Genomic DNA, 13,963 nt, shown 5'->3' with positions numbered 1-13,963 from the left:
GGGCAAGCACCACGACGGCCTGGCTCCAGCTGCTACCTCCATGCCAAAGAAAAAGAAGAGAAAAGCTCACTGCACCAGCCGGATGGAGAGCAAGAATGTGCTGACAGGGAAGCAAGCTGTCTCTGGGCTACCTGCAGCTGAGCAGCAGTCTTAAGAGAGGATAAAGCAACTCGATCACCTTTTATTCAGCTCACTCATCTAAAGAGACATATAAACAAGGAGTGACAAGGAACTGGAAGGACGTGGTGGTGGTGCACACACCCCTTGTCACGCACCACTTGGGTGGAGGCTGAGCTAGCTGGAAGGGCAGACATCTGCACTACCCCCTGCTTGGCAGTGGGGGAAGAGATGCCAGCCAAGCCTCCTGGAGAGATGGGGATCTTTACAGATTGTCTTTATTGATTTTTTTTTTTAAGCTGTAGTATCAGCATTTGCTGGTGTTACGATCCCCAGAGGCATCCTGCACTGCTACACAGCAGCCCGTTGGCTGCCAAGCCGACAGTCAGCTGGCGTGCCCAGTTCGTTTGTTGCGGAAGAGGTCACCTGTTCCTGGTTCTTTGTAAACCTGAGCTGTTTCTTCCCCAGTCCCCCACCTCCCCCAGCAGTCATTGCGGAGGAAGAGGGATGCCCCGTGGGTCAGTGACTTGACCCTCTTGCAGGTTCTTGACGAGCTGAGCCAGCCAGCGTTTTGTGGTGGTGTCATCCTTCAGGACCTGGGCGAAGGTGGTGTCCTTCAGTTGGTCAGGAAGGCACTGCCTGAGAGCTTCACGTGCCCTACATCAAGAGACAAGAAACGGGGCCCAACAAATAAACTCACAGGGGCAAGAGGGGAGCAAACCCCACTGGGGACACAACACTCCTTTGCCTGGGGGTCTCCCTGGCAGGACCAGCCAAGCAAAGCATTGAGCAGCAGCATTGCAGCACGTGGTGCTTGGCCAGCCACCATGGCTCCCATCCCTCATGCTAGACCCCACCACACCAACCCCTGTGCCCTGGCACCCCTCAGTCAAAAGCAATGCAATGCCAGGAGAGGCAGAGACAACAAATACATTCTCAGTGGCTTTGGGCAGAGCTGCTGATCAGCATGAAATCAGTTTCTATTCCCTCACCTGAATTTTATCTGTTGGCTTTTACTGCTAACAGCCCACATGACGCAGAAGAGGGAAAGCACAGCATACCTTCCACCTCAGCCCCTCCCTCATATCTAGTTCCAGCTACATTTGACCTCAGGCAGTCATAACCTGTACAGCCTGAGTCTGCTCAAGCCCCAAACAGTCACTGTTTCTCTCATGTACCATAAAAGCTCCCAGAAGTAGCAGTTAAAAAAAACAGAACAAACCAAAAAACCCACCCACTTTCCACACTGAACTAAGGCTAACTTAAAGGCAGACAAGGAAACTTGACTTTCCCTGAGTGGGCACTGTGGCAAAGAACTGCACTTCCAAGGGAGCAGAAGAAGCCCCTGCCCAAACTCTTAAAATGTTTACCTGGGGTTATCGGAAAGACGAAGGTAGCAGCGGACAACATGCTTCAGTAGCCGTGCCGATGGCTCCTTGGAGAGCTGCAGGACCATTTTACCCTGTTTTATAGAGGCCAGTGCCATCAGTTAAAAGTCTTTGTAAGAACAGGTTCACAATCAGCAGAGACTTAGGAAAGACTGCTGAATCGCTCACTCTGGCTTCCCACGCATCACAGCCCATTACCTTTCATCTAGATACCCCTGCATGAAGTCCGGTGGTCTGCTTGCCAAGATGTCTTTGAGAAGAGCAGCCAGTCACAACTTGGAAAGGATTCTCTCAGCAGCTCAGGGAAAGCCTGTCTTATCCCTATTTGGTTTTTACATCCCCAGGACTCCTTAGTGATCCAACTCGCTGGTAGATTAAACTGAACCTGGGGTTTCCCCCCTGTGGAAGAAGGTGAATGTATCCCCAACCTTTTGATAAGCTCAGGCTGAGTCACCCTGTGAGGTGTGTTCCCAAGATCTGTAACGCTCCGTGTTCTCATCTGCACTGCCTTCATTTCAACACCCTTTTAAAACATTAATATAGCCTGGGAAGCCATGCCGAAGGACTGGGCTCACCCATACCACGTATAGCAAGATCCACATCTGGTCTTACCATGCACCCAGGAGTTGTATTTTCTCTTTGTGCTACATCCCTCATTAACCCATTACTGGGAAACAAGATCAGGGCAGATGTCTCTGGCCCAGCCTCCATTTCTCACACTATGTAGGACTTCGCACATGGCTGCACCTTGGAACGCACCAGCCCAGCAAGCAGTGTGGATGCCTTCACATGCCCGCTCTGAAGGAGTCTGAACAGACTGCTTCCTTGTACTTAGGAGTCAATCAAATCTTCAGATCTGTCCAACAAGTTGGGTTTTTTTCCTGTAAAACTACACTGGCTAGCCCTCCTAACCATTTTCCTCAAATTCACCTGTATTTGGATATTCTGGCAGTTAGAAATTAGTAGGTCTCCCTCATCTGCCCTTTTGCACACTTCCTGTTCTCAGCAATTCCCCAGGATACCAAGTTTCTTCACAATGAAGAACAAGTCAGAGAATTCCTCAGACAGCTCCTGCATAGGAAATACTAACTTACCCTTTTGAAAGCATCTAATGCTTGTGTAACATCTTACTTGGTTATCAGTAGACAAAGTAGTAAATCATCACCCTCATCAAACAGCAGTACACCATCTCAATTTTTGAAATAGAGAACAGAAATGTCGATGAACATTTTCATCTCTCTCAGTAGTGCTATGGAGTATTAATCATGTCAGTGCTTCACCTGGTGGTGGGGTTACACCACAGCTAGGATTTCTTCCACGCTAACGGAGTTTTACATGCCCACATCCCTTCATGTTCATACCATTCCCAGCTACAGATTCTTCCTTTGTCTCCTTCCCTCCTCTACTCCAGGGTTTCTAATTACATCCTTCACTTTGGCCCCAACCCTGATGTACTTTCATCAAAGTCCATTCTTTTCTGGAATGCAAAATCACGTCACATTGGGTATTATGGGTATCAGCTCACAATCATTCATGTTTTGCTGTTTGTGGGTGAATTAGGAGGTGACATTTTATTCATGTTTGGGAAAACAGACAGAAAAATAAATATTCCCAGTGAACGCATCAACATCTAGGCACAGAACCAGCATTGCAAAGCACTTAACTTAATGCTGCATTTTCTCCTCCTGAGACTGCTCTTTAAAAAGCAAACAAACGACCAAACACGAAAGCAGGACAATAGCTGTTTCAGGGCAGACGTATTCCCCTTGGTGAGCTCAAAGATAATAAAGCTCAAGTTGGGGCTATTACTCCTGGGATGAAGAGATTATGAGTACCCAAAGTTCTCCTTCACAGGGGACAGGGAATGGACAAATATTGCCTGCTCTCTCTGTGTCCCAACACAAAATTAGAGTCATAAGCAGCAGCTAATAGGAGCCAGGTTGTGGGAGGCAGAGATGGGAAAATGGATCAATGGTCTGAGCTGTGTTATCATTCTTACATAAAATTAAATCAATTCACATCCAAACAACAACCCTGAAAAGTTTTTCTTCTCTAGAGATGTTTGGTCTATCTTGAGGACTTGGTACATTAAAACTGGTGTGTGTTCTCCTGACATGCAAACCAGATACACAAAGGAAACATGCGGAAGCAGAGTGCTACAGTGTCGCAAGCAATAATGCCCAAGAACCATTTGCCTCCCTCATCCTGTGCTCCAGCCAGAGGGCAGTAAAAGTAGCTGCTGGAGCACTATTTTCTTAAACCCAGATATTTTAAAACCAAATAATCTTACCAGTATCATGGCAACATGGGAAAACCGCTCATAAGTCTGACAGATATATGCCAGCCCTGTGTCATCCAGGAGGATTTTCTGAAGAATAAATGTAGCAACCTAGAATGGGGAGAACACAGAAAAAGTGTTGAAACAACTTACCTATCCTGAAAAGGGACAGCCTTTGTGCTGTGTTCTTTTCAAGGCAGCCTCAGAACTGAAAGGCCTTTCAGCAGACAATAAACATTTTAGTCAGTAAAAGTTTAAAGCCAAAAGAAAATGCAGGTCTCTACACAATACCTGGCATCTCTGGTTAAAGAAAAGAGATGGACACAAAGCAGTGTGTGCAAGGTGACTGGATGCAGGTTGCGTAAGATGGCAACTACTGCTGGGCCACTCAGGACAGCCTCAAGATTACAGTCAGACTACTGCAGTCACAGAGCAGGAAGCAGGAGAAGGATCTGTCCCTTGGCCCTGCCATCTAGATGGCAAGCTGATTTCAGTTTTCATCTTTAGCATTATCGATTCATCACAAGACACCACTTTCTGGAAGAACCTCAGCCAGCTATGTCAGCAGGCTTCACCAGAGAAGCACACACAGACTAAAACCTGTGGCCTGCCCACCTGGGTCATCAGACCAGTCTGACCTCATCTGAGCTCATGGGGGAAAGGGGCCCCTGATCAGAGGAGACAACAAATTAGTCCAGTGCAATGAACATTCCCATAACCAACACTAACAGCTACCACCCAAACTCTGCTCCGTGTATTTACAGCATTTGTTTTCTCAGGTCAGGGAAACCTGATCCAGCTCAGCCCCAAAAGTTACTCTGCAGGGCTGCAAAGGAGGGAACGGGTGATGAGAGTGGCAAGATCTTTCCCAGAAAAACTATCAAGCTCAGGAACTCTGGCTTGGATTGGTGGGTTTTGAGGAAGTAAAAACTCCACTCAGAGTTGCCCCAGTATTTGCAACAGGACACAAGCCAACTCTGCAGGTTACCAGCTGCCTGGTCAGTCAGAGATAAATAGCAATAAGTCTTAATTAAGACAAAAAGAGTAGGTACCGTTTTGGAGAGTTCACTGCCAGATTCCATAATGCGTAAGCACAGGGGGATAATTTCTGTTGTCAATAAGAAGTTTATCACTTCTTGCTCATCAGTTTTCACCAAGGCCCCTTGAAGAGAAAATAGAAAAATCAATAAATGATAAATGGTTTCAAAAATATCTCACCTTTCAAAGACTGCCTGTGCTATGTCCTCCCAGGAATCATTAAGTCTGAATGGCAGGCAGCACAACTGTCATCCTAAATATGTTGCAGCTGGAGAAGAAATTGTTTTGGCAGCATAAAAGTAATCAAGCAGGGTTTGGGGGTTGTTTTTCAGAAAGTGGATGTATTCGTGGCTCTCCTCCAGTAGTAACAAACACAAGAGGATCATGCCACCCACAGCAACCTCTGGGAAGAAGAAATGCATTTTAAGACCCTCTTACTTTATGCATTGAGAGAGAAATGTTTTGGGCAGAAGACAAAAAAAACAGGATAAGGCAAAGATAGGGCAAATACACACAAGTCAATTAATGACAAAAACCCAAAGAAAGCCCAGCCTGCACCCAACCATCCTAGGGTCTCACTGGCTGGGCTGAGGGCAAAGGCACAAGCCTGCAGGTGCTTGTACTCGCAGGAAACATTTTTGGCAATGCACCCAAACTTCAGTGTTTTCTTATTAGTGAAGAGCCCAGTTCCTACACACTAAGGGGAACCTGCTTCATAACTGATCCAGCTCAGCCCTGAAAGTTACTCTGCAGGGCTGCAAAGGAGGGAACGGTGATGAGAGTGGCAAGATCTTTCCCAGAAAAACTATCAAGCTCAGGAACTCTGGCTTGGATTGGTGGGTTTTGAGGAAGTAAAAACTCCACTCAGAGTTGCCCCAGTATTTGCAACAGGACACAAGCCAACTCTGCAGGTTACCAGCTGCCTGGTCAGTCAGAGATAAACAGCAATAAGTCTTAATTAAGACAAAAAGAGTAGGTACCGTTTTGGGGAGTTCACTGCCAGATTCCATAATGCGTAAGCAGCTCCTCTTGTTAATACTACGGGACTCAGAAGATCCCAGTAAAGAGACCTGTGATTTTGGTCGTGCAGGTCTCTCCACCCACAGAATGAACTGCATCAAAGTGAGTGAAAAAACAGTGCTCCAGCATTAGTCTGGCTGCTTACCAATCACTCCAAGGCTTGTGAGACGCAAGTACTCAAATGGACGTGTCTTGCTAACTGTGTGCAAGAAGGGGTACAGGAAGAGAGGGATATGAGCTGCCAGAAAAGCTGACCTGTAGGAAAGGGAGAACACCCAACATGAGAGACAAGGAAAACAAAGTGAGCATACAATCCAGTGTTACCATGCAGAACCTAAGACTATTGCTGACAGACACCATTGCTACCACTCCTCAAAAGAGGTTAACAGTTTGTTCTCTGATGGAACAGTATGAAGTAAATTCTGCACTGGGTACAGCACAAAACCTAACACCTGAACTGTCAGTTACCTGCATCGCTGTTTCCAGCTGACCAGGAACAAAGCACTTCCTGTTGCTTTTATTACCTCTGCTTTGTACATTCACTGTTGCCTTTCACCTTGCAGGCTCCCATGGGAAGGGACAGTCAGCCACAGTGCATGTGCAAAGCTTTTGCATGACAGAAATCCAGACTGGCTGATCTCTAGGCATTACCACAGTTTAAATGTGCACAGCCACTTTTCCCCAAGAGTCGTCACACTGCCTTCTGACAATGGGGAAAAATACAGATTGCAAGGAGAAGCCTAGAGATTGTTCTGATAGCAGAGGGAAGCTCCCTTGCACAATCATCCAATTTTCCTCCTCTGTTCTCAGTTTTCAAACTTTAAATGTAAGTGTGTGTGGTGTAAAACTACCCTATTTTTTTGGATATCACCTCGTGGAGGGTTGCAGCTTAGTATTACTTTGCAGCAGCTGAAAAACAACTTCAGCTATGTAGCACTTTCTTCTCCGCAGGAACAGAAGCATGAGATCATGGATCTCAGGACAGTTTTCTTTGAGTTTTAGCTACTGATTTCAGCTGAACCAACATCATCTTTTCCCTTGCTGATACAGGCTGGACACACGATTGAGAAAACCTGAAGTCAGGCACTGGCTGAGGACTCCAGACACAGCTCTGCTATTGCTCCCTTGCCACACACGGTCTCTGGGAAGGACAGCCCTGCCCATCCCACCCTTTGGACAGCTAGTCTAACTAACCGTAAGCTGTTGGTCTAAATAATTGTAAGCTCATTAAAACAAGGATCCTGCACATGGCATCTCTGGCTGAGCTTCAAGGAGCTGCCACAACCCAGTGTTTTGGGAATTTGCAGGATCTCAGGATGATCCAGGGAATGCAGTGCATTTAGGACCACCATAAAGCTGTCATCCTAATAATCCCAGCAAACAAGTGAAAGCAGCAGGCAACTTCCTATCTTCCAGCTCTGTCCTCTGCTCCACTTCTCTTGGTAAAAATGAAGAAAGAAGCTTACATACTTGTGGAGTCAAACAGGCTGAGCTGTCAACCTCAACACCTCAGAAAACTCACACACCTGGAAACACTTACCTTGTTTCAGGATGTGACGCAACACACTGTAGTAGAGCTAAAGCATTGCAAACTCTGTTGGACTGATGGGCTGTCAAGGTCGGAGGGTTGATTGATGGATAAATATTTACAATTTCCTAAAAATTAACAGGTAAAGAAAAGTTAGAGAAAGCTGTACCAAAGCACTTGCCCAGCAAGGAGCTATGGTGACAGCAGATGACAGTCTGCTTTCACCAGGCATCATTTTGAAGTTACATGGCAGCCACCATGACACCCAGGCAAGGGCAGAGCTGGGTCAGAATCAATTTGACACTGAATCACAGGAATGCATTCCATCCTTAATTTCAGTTAAAATAAAAGAGTTCATTTGATTTCTTGGCTCTTTACTAGTGTAGGGACTGCTTTGTTTTTAACTTCCAGATCGAAGAGGAGTGTTGCTCCTGTGCCTAGAGGCAGAGCACACCCACTCTTATTCAAAATGTGGCTGCTGGTACTCTTCTAACTCAATGCAGGGAAAGCAGCTGAGGGCAAGAAATCCAATTCAGAAATCTGCTTGCTTCCAACTATAGCTCCCTTCTAATTTTCTTCACTTGTTTCAGGGCCACTCCAAGAGCAGTTTGACATTGGCAATCCTGCACTCTTTTCCTTCCTTCTTTGAAAGAAATGACTAGATTTGGCACTAAGAGACAGCCAGTCATCAGCCATAGTTTGCCCAGAGACAAGCAGAGCTGCTCAGTCTCACACGAAATGCAGGTATATTCCCTTGCAAGTGTCTCAGGAGCAGGGAGTGAGCAGTATTCCCATGCTGCCCTTCCAACAGGCTCCCTGCAAGGCAACCTTCTGACCAGGAAGCGCGCAAGTTCATGCAAAACAAATCACACCAGAGATCTTAAGAGTAAGACTGTTGTGGCTCTGCTATGACACTGTATGAAAATAAGTAGAACATGATCCACAGGGAGCTCATACACCCAAAAACTTGCCCGTTCCCCTTCCAAGTATGTAAGCTAATTAGAAATCTTACAGCCTCTGCACACATTGCCTTGCTAGTGATGATTAATGCCAAATGGGCTTCCCCCATCTGCTCCCCTCACCACATGATCCAACATACATCGTATTTCCAGCAACGGCAATAAGGGACCCCACCAGTGCCTCCCCAGATCTGCCCCCTGTACACACAAGCTCTGCAATGTTCTGGTGCTGCACCACTGAATAAAGAGGCTGCCAATCCTACCCACCTGAAGGAGCGCCGCAATTGTGCCAAATGAGTGCCACAGCATTGGGGCAAGGTCAGGCACAGACTCACGCTTCTTGCTCAGCTCCAGCAGTGCATTCTCCCGCGTCTCAGGGCTGGACAGCTCATTGATCCACTGGTAGATCTTTTCACGGTCAACCTGAGCCAGGGCTGTTGGCACAGGCTGGGTGGGAAACAAGGAAACTTCAGTCCAAACATTTTATCCAAGTCTCACCCTAAACCCTTCCCACAACCTGGCAGGTAAGCAAAAAAGTGCTCAAGAAACTCCTGACTGGGGGAGGGAGGAACTAAAGCTACATTACAACGCTCTGGATATGGATCCCTCCCTTAGATTAGTCTTACTATTTCACCTACTTGAAACACAACTGGCCTGACTTGTTAGGACAGTCTCCTAATCCACTGGTCAAGCAGTACCTTATAACTTCACCAGCAATACAAGAGAGCCACGCTGCTTCCTGTCTGTGCCAGCAGAGCTCCCAGGGAGGTCACACATACTTTAGCCAGCTATCATTTGCTCCACCTGTATTTAACACACATTCATTTCATGCTTCAAGTGCAAGCTTCCACAAATTCAAAGGCAGACTCTACCTGTATCTCCAAAAACATCTATTACATTGGAAACTGTCAATGGGATTCAGACATGAGAAAAATATTCAAATACTAGAAAAATCCTCAGTACTCCAACATCAGCATGACACTGTCTGCAGCCAGTAACACCTGCTGTTAGAGACATTTCACTCGTCCCATGTATCTTGTTTACATGCATGGAGCTAAAAAGGAATTTTTCCAGACTGGTTTTGTACAAAAACTCCTGTTTAAAATAAACCCAGAAAAGGGTAGATTTGTATTCACAGTCAAGGCACATTTTCTACTACTCAGCAGAAATGTAGGATTTCTCCTCTGCCTTTCTTGGAACATCAGGGAAACAGCAGCATCAGGGCCAACAAGTCTTCAAGCCAAAAAAATGAGGAAGAGCTGGGAAGGAAAGGAAGAGAAGCAGGAACTGTAGAACTGTAGCACAGTTTCTGTGGCAAGGGCAAGACTCAAGTCTTTCAATGCAAGTTTGCCTCATGCCTCTGCTGGCACAACTAGTACTCAAGGTGCAAATGCTCAGCAGGCTTCCCAAGTAGACAGTTTAGTGATTCAGGTACAAAATTTTGAGGAAGACAAACATCAGCATTAACACCTCCTGCGTGAACACTTCCAAAAGCCAGTTCAGAACCTATTTAAACATTCTGCTGCAGTGCTTACTATTCAAATAAAGCACAGCCCCACTCATATACTGTTGCTCCTGAGCTAGCCTGTATGCAACCAGCTCAGCATCCCCATGTGTACAGCAATCACAGCTGGGAACAGAGAACAGATTGTATTTTTTTTTTTTTCTCCTTTTTAAACCCAGACTGAAACTCTTCATGTGCTTACTACAACAGCTGTGAGCACTGCCTGTACCGCACCAACAGCAACACTACTGCTAAGCAGCTCATCACTAAAGCAGTGAAGAGAATACAAAGGAGTTCAGGAACTGAAAGTGGCTGCAACCAAACCTGAAACCATATGCTGGAGGCAGGCTCCCAGAACTGCAGGAGGGATGAAGGGAGACTTAACCTTTGGCAGACACCTCCAGAGCTGTCTGTTTCTATGTCTGCAAAGGTTTCCCTCCTCCATTCATCCACACATTATAGCCATAGTCACATCCAGAGAGATCCTTCCCTAGCTGTGCGATTCCTTCTCCTCCAGCCACCTCCATCATATTAACTTAAATGTCTATGTATGTCAGGGTTTAACACTGGCCAGCAACTAAGCACCACACAGCCACTTGCCTACTCCTCCTGCAGTGGGATGAGGGAGAGAATCAGAAGAGTAAAAGCGAGAAAACTCATGGGTTGAGATAAAGACAGTTTAATGGGTAAAGCAAAAGCTACACATGCAAGCAAAGCAAAACAAGGAATTCATTCATCGCTCCCCATCAGCAGGCAGGTGTTCAGCCATCTCCAGGAAAACAGAACTCCATCGTGCATAATGGTTACTTGGGAAGACAAATGCCATCACTCTGAACATCCCTCCCTTCCTCCTTCTTCCCCCGGCTTTATATGCTGAACATGACATTTCTATGGTATGGAACACCCCTTCGGCAAGTTTGGGTCAGCTGTCCTGGCTCTGCTCCCTCCCAGCTCCTTGTGCACCTGCTCACTGGCAGAGCATGGGAAACTTGAAAAGTCTTCAACTTAGAGTAAGCAGTACTTAGCAACAACAAAACCACCAGTGTGTTATCTACATTATTCTCATACCAAATCCAAAACACAGCATTATACCAGCTACTGAGAAGAACATTAATTCTATCCCAGCCAAACCCAGGACAATATATAAGCCAATGTGCTGTTATCAGACCCTGTACTAGGGCTCAAATACTTTTTAGCTGTTCATCTTTCCTCCTATCCTCTTTTTTTCTCTTGTCTACCTTCTTTTTTTTTTTCCAGAACCTCACACTAAATTAGTAATCCTGACAAATTTATTCTGTTCTTGCAACTGTGAGTGCAATTCTAATGGCAACTCTTATACTGGAGCTCAGAAAAAGAGGGAGAATAAACAGAGCTCATTTGTTATTATTTGGGATGGTAGAGTGACAAGCAGCGTAGCAATAATGTTGTTATAATTGTGTTATCTAAAGCTTCCATCTATTTTTCTAGACTCACTGCAAGTTTCATTTCCTGTAAGCTTAAATACATCGACCCTTTAAAAGCACAATCATGTGCTTGTGATCCCTAGAGAACACTAAGCAGATTTTTCCACACAATTAAGTTTATGATGTCCAATACCTGTCTTAGCCAGAACCAACTGCTTTTCACAGGCTCTACAGCTGTTGCTCTCGTTTTAGTTTAAACTGAATGACATATTTTTGCTAGTCTCCTACTTTATTGTTTTTCCCTCTTCACCCTCTAAACCCAAAAATTCTGGGGAGCCCGAAGTGCTATACACAAATCCTGCAACCTCTAAGACGGAACCCTGCTAGGCAGATTTTCTTTTGCACACAGGGAAAGCAAGTTACAAACAGCATCTCAACACAGCACAAACTAGCCACCTTTGCATCATGAAAGATCGTGTAACACCTTCCTCAAGGGAAACAGCATTACCTCAAACATGACCAATTATATCTCCAACAATCACGTAACGAACTGGGTTTAGCCACTGGCTTTCTCTTCCTAACTGAGCAGTTGCTGCTACACACACTGGTAAGAGTACTGGTCGACCAAAGCAGAACATTGACTAACTGGATACATATGCTTTTTATACTGTTTTGATAGACCACCACTCAAAATACCAAAATGAGCTTTGAATTTCAGTAACAGTAAATTAGCTTATCTGAATTGGCCTTTCAATGCCTTACTGCTACAGTTACATTTATTGTCTTTAGCCTATTCTTGAGCCTCTAGCATGTTATGCTGTCTTCAGATCTGAAATTGAAATGTTTCTTCTGCCACCAGCATCACTGTATAAAAATTAGTGTTCTTGCTTACCACAGCTTTATCACAACAGCATTCAAAACACTCAAAGGGATTCCTGAGCCAAGTCACGACCCTACTAAGAGGTAATGTTGTTTTCTGCAGCTCCCAAGCACATCTCCAGAGCCAAACACCTTTCCCTGTCACCTTTAGTGTAAGCATACTGACTGAGGTAGGAAACATTTCAATACAGAACTACCAGGTAGCCCAAATTATATATAAATTAAATATACTTTCATATGAATCACAAAATAAAGTTGATTTCAATTCTTTAAAGAGATTTTGTTAAAATTGTCTTTAAAAAAAGATCGTTTTAGAGAGAGGTGACTAGAACACAGATAGATGATTAATGTGAGATTATAATAGTCCCTCACATGTTTCACCAAGTGCTCAGGAATTACACTTCTACAAAAACGTAAATGCTAATTAAGAGAGTTCTCTATGATCCTGCACACCCTTCTATCCTCCAGAAAGTGCCACTTTAAATCAGAAGTATTTGCCAGCACTCCAAGAACCAATTTAAAGTCAGGAGCACTTAAACAAAGTGGGAAGACTTAAAATGATCTCTCAGCTCCTGCTCCTAAGTACTTTACTCTTGTTTGCTTGTTAGCCCAAACAGATCCTTTAGCCAAGTTCGTGTGAAAACAGCTGACTGCTGGTCTTGCAGTACAGCTCCCAAACTCAATACACACTAGAGACTCAATCAGCTCTAGGACATCTTATACACACGACGAACATGCATTTGGATAAGTGAAAATGACAACACAAACCCGCTCAGACAGGAGATAAGATGCAATAACCGCATCGTTCTGAGTTTGAACCCAATTTCAATTTTTGAACCCAACCAGGCCGAGGTCCTGCTCCACTCCCAGCAGGCGGAATGTCAGGCATGCCATCTCACCATCGCAGCTTTCTGAGGGGGAAGAGGGCAAGCACCAACTACAGACAGCACTGCAAGGTATTGGGGGAAAAGGGAGGAACAGGCAGCCTTCTGTTTTCCCTCCTGCTTGTGTGCTGCCCTGAGGAACTTTTTGCTGTCTCCTCTTTTCCTCTGCAGTTAAGGCCAGAAGTTTTACTTCTTTTAGAGTTTGCTGAGGACAGAGTAGGTGGCTGGGAATGCAGGAGCATCCAGGTGCAAGGAGGAAGCGCAGCGCGGAAGAGGAGGGAAGAGGGGAAAACTCTACGTGACACAGACTAGGCAGAAGGCGTACAGCCGGGGTACCCATCAGGGAAGCCCTCCTGGCCCCTGGGCGAGCCACCTCGTCCCCAGGAGCAGCAGAGCAAGGCACGGCCGCCCCGGGGAGGCAGAGTCAGCTGGAGCAAGACAGCGCTCACTCGGCGCCTCCCCGTCTACCAAAGGCACCCCGCCGCCCGGCCGCCGCCACAGCCGGCCACCGGGGAGCACCGAGGGGAGGCAGCTCACCAGGGCTCCGCCACCGCGCGGCTCACACTCCCTCCACCGCGGGGGGCCGAGGGGAAACGTTCCCTCGCAGCCACGAGCGGCCCGCCTCGCCTCCCGCCCCGCTCCCCGCGCGGCCTGCGCCGCAGGGCCCCGTCCCCAGCCCCGCCGCGCCCCGGAGCCGCGCCTCACCGCGGCAGTAGCCAAGCTGTGCATGGTGGGAGCGGTGCCGGTACTGCCGCCGGGCCCGGCTTAGGAGGCCGCCCCGACCCTTCACCCCGCCGCCCGGCCGCCGCGAGTGAGGCTGGGACAGGGGCGGGGCGCCGAGGCGGGCGCTGTGCGCATGCGCGCGGGCGCCGGCGGGGCGGGGCTGGCGGGGCTGAGGGGGCTGGCGAGTCGCTTGGGCTCATGCGCGCGAACGGCCGCGGGGTGCGCCGGGAAGGGCGCCGCCG

General features: G+C 46.9%; 1 protein-coding gene across 2 annotated transcripts; it reads right to left on the bottom strand.

Moving 5' to 3' along the window:
- Positions 1-161: 161 nt before the first annotated feature.
- On the bottom strand, positions 162-13,833 carry CNOT9 (CCR4-NOT transcription complex subunit 9). Of its 2 annotated transcripts, none has more exons than XM_037397880.1 (8): positions 13,704-13,833; positions 8,596-8,775; positions 7,382-7,497; positions 5,987-6,096; positions 4,836-4,945; positions 3,796-3,894; positions 1,488-1,579; positions 162-780 (listed from the first exon to the last, which is right to left on the bottom strand). In XM_037397880.1, exons 1-8 carry the CDS (start codon positions 13,725-13,727, stop codon positions 606-608), a joined length of 906 nt encoding a protein of 301 aa, XP_037253777.1. In that variant the 5' UTR covers positions 13,728-13,833; the 3' UTR covers positions 162-605. The 2 variants fall into 2 exon arrangements, with proteins under 2 accessions (XP_037253777.1, XP_037253778.1); XM_037397881.1 differs by having other exon boundaries at positions 162-774.
- Positions 13,834-13,963: the final 130 nt, after the last annotated feature.

This window comes from Falco rusticolus, chromosome 8 (genome assembly GCF_015220075.1).
Source record: "Falco rusticolus isolate bFalRus1 chromosome 8, bFalRus1.pri, whole genome shotgun sequence".
Lineage (NCBI taxonomy): Eukaryota > Metazoa > Chordata > Aves > Falconiformes > Falconidae > Falco > Falco rusticolus.
Note: the sequence above shows the minus strand (reverse complement) of the source record. Positions and strands in the feature narration are given on the sequence as shown.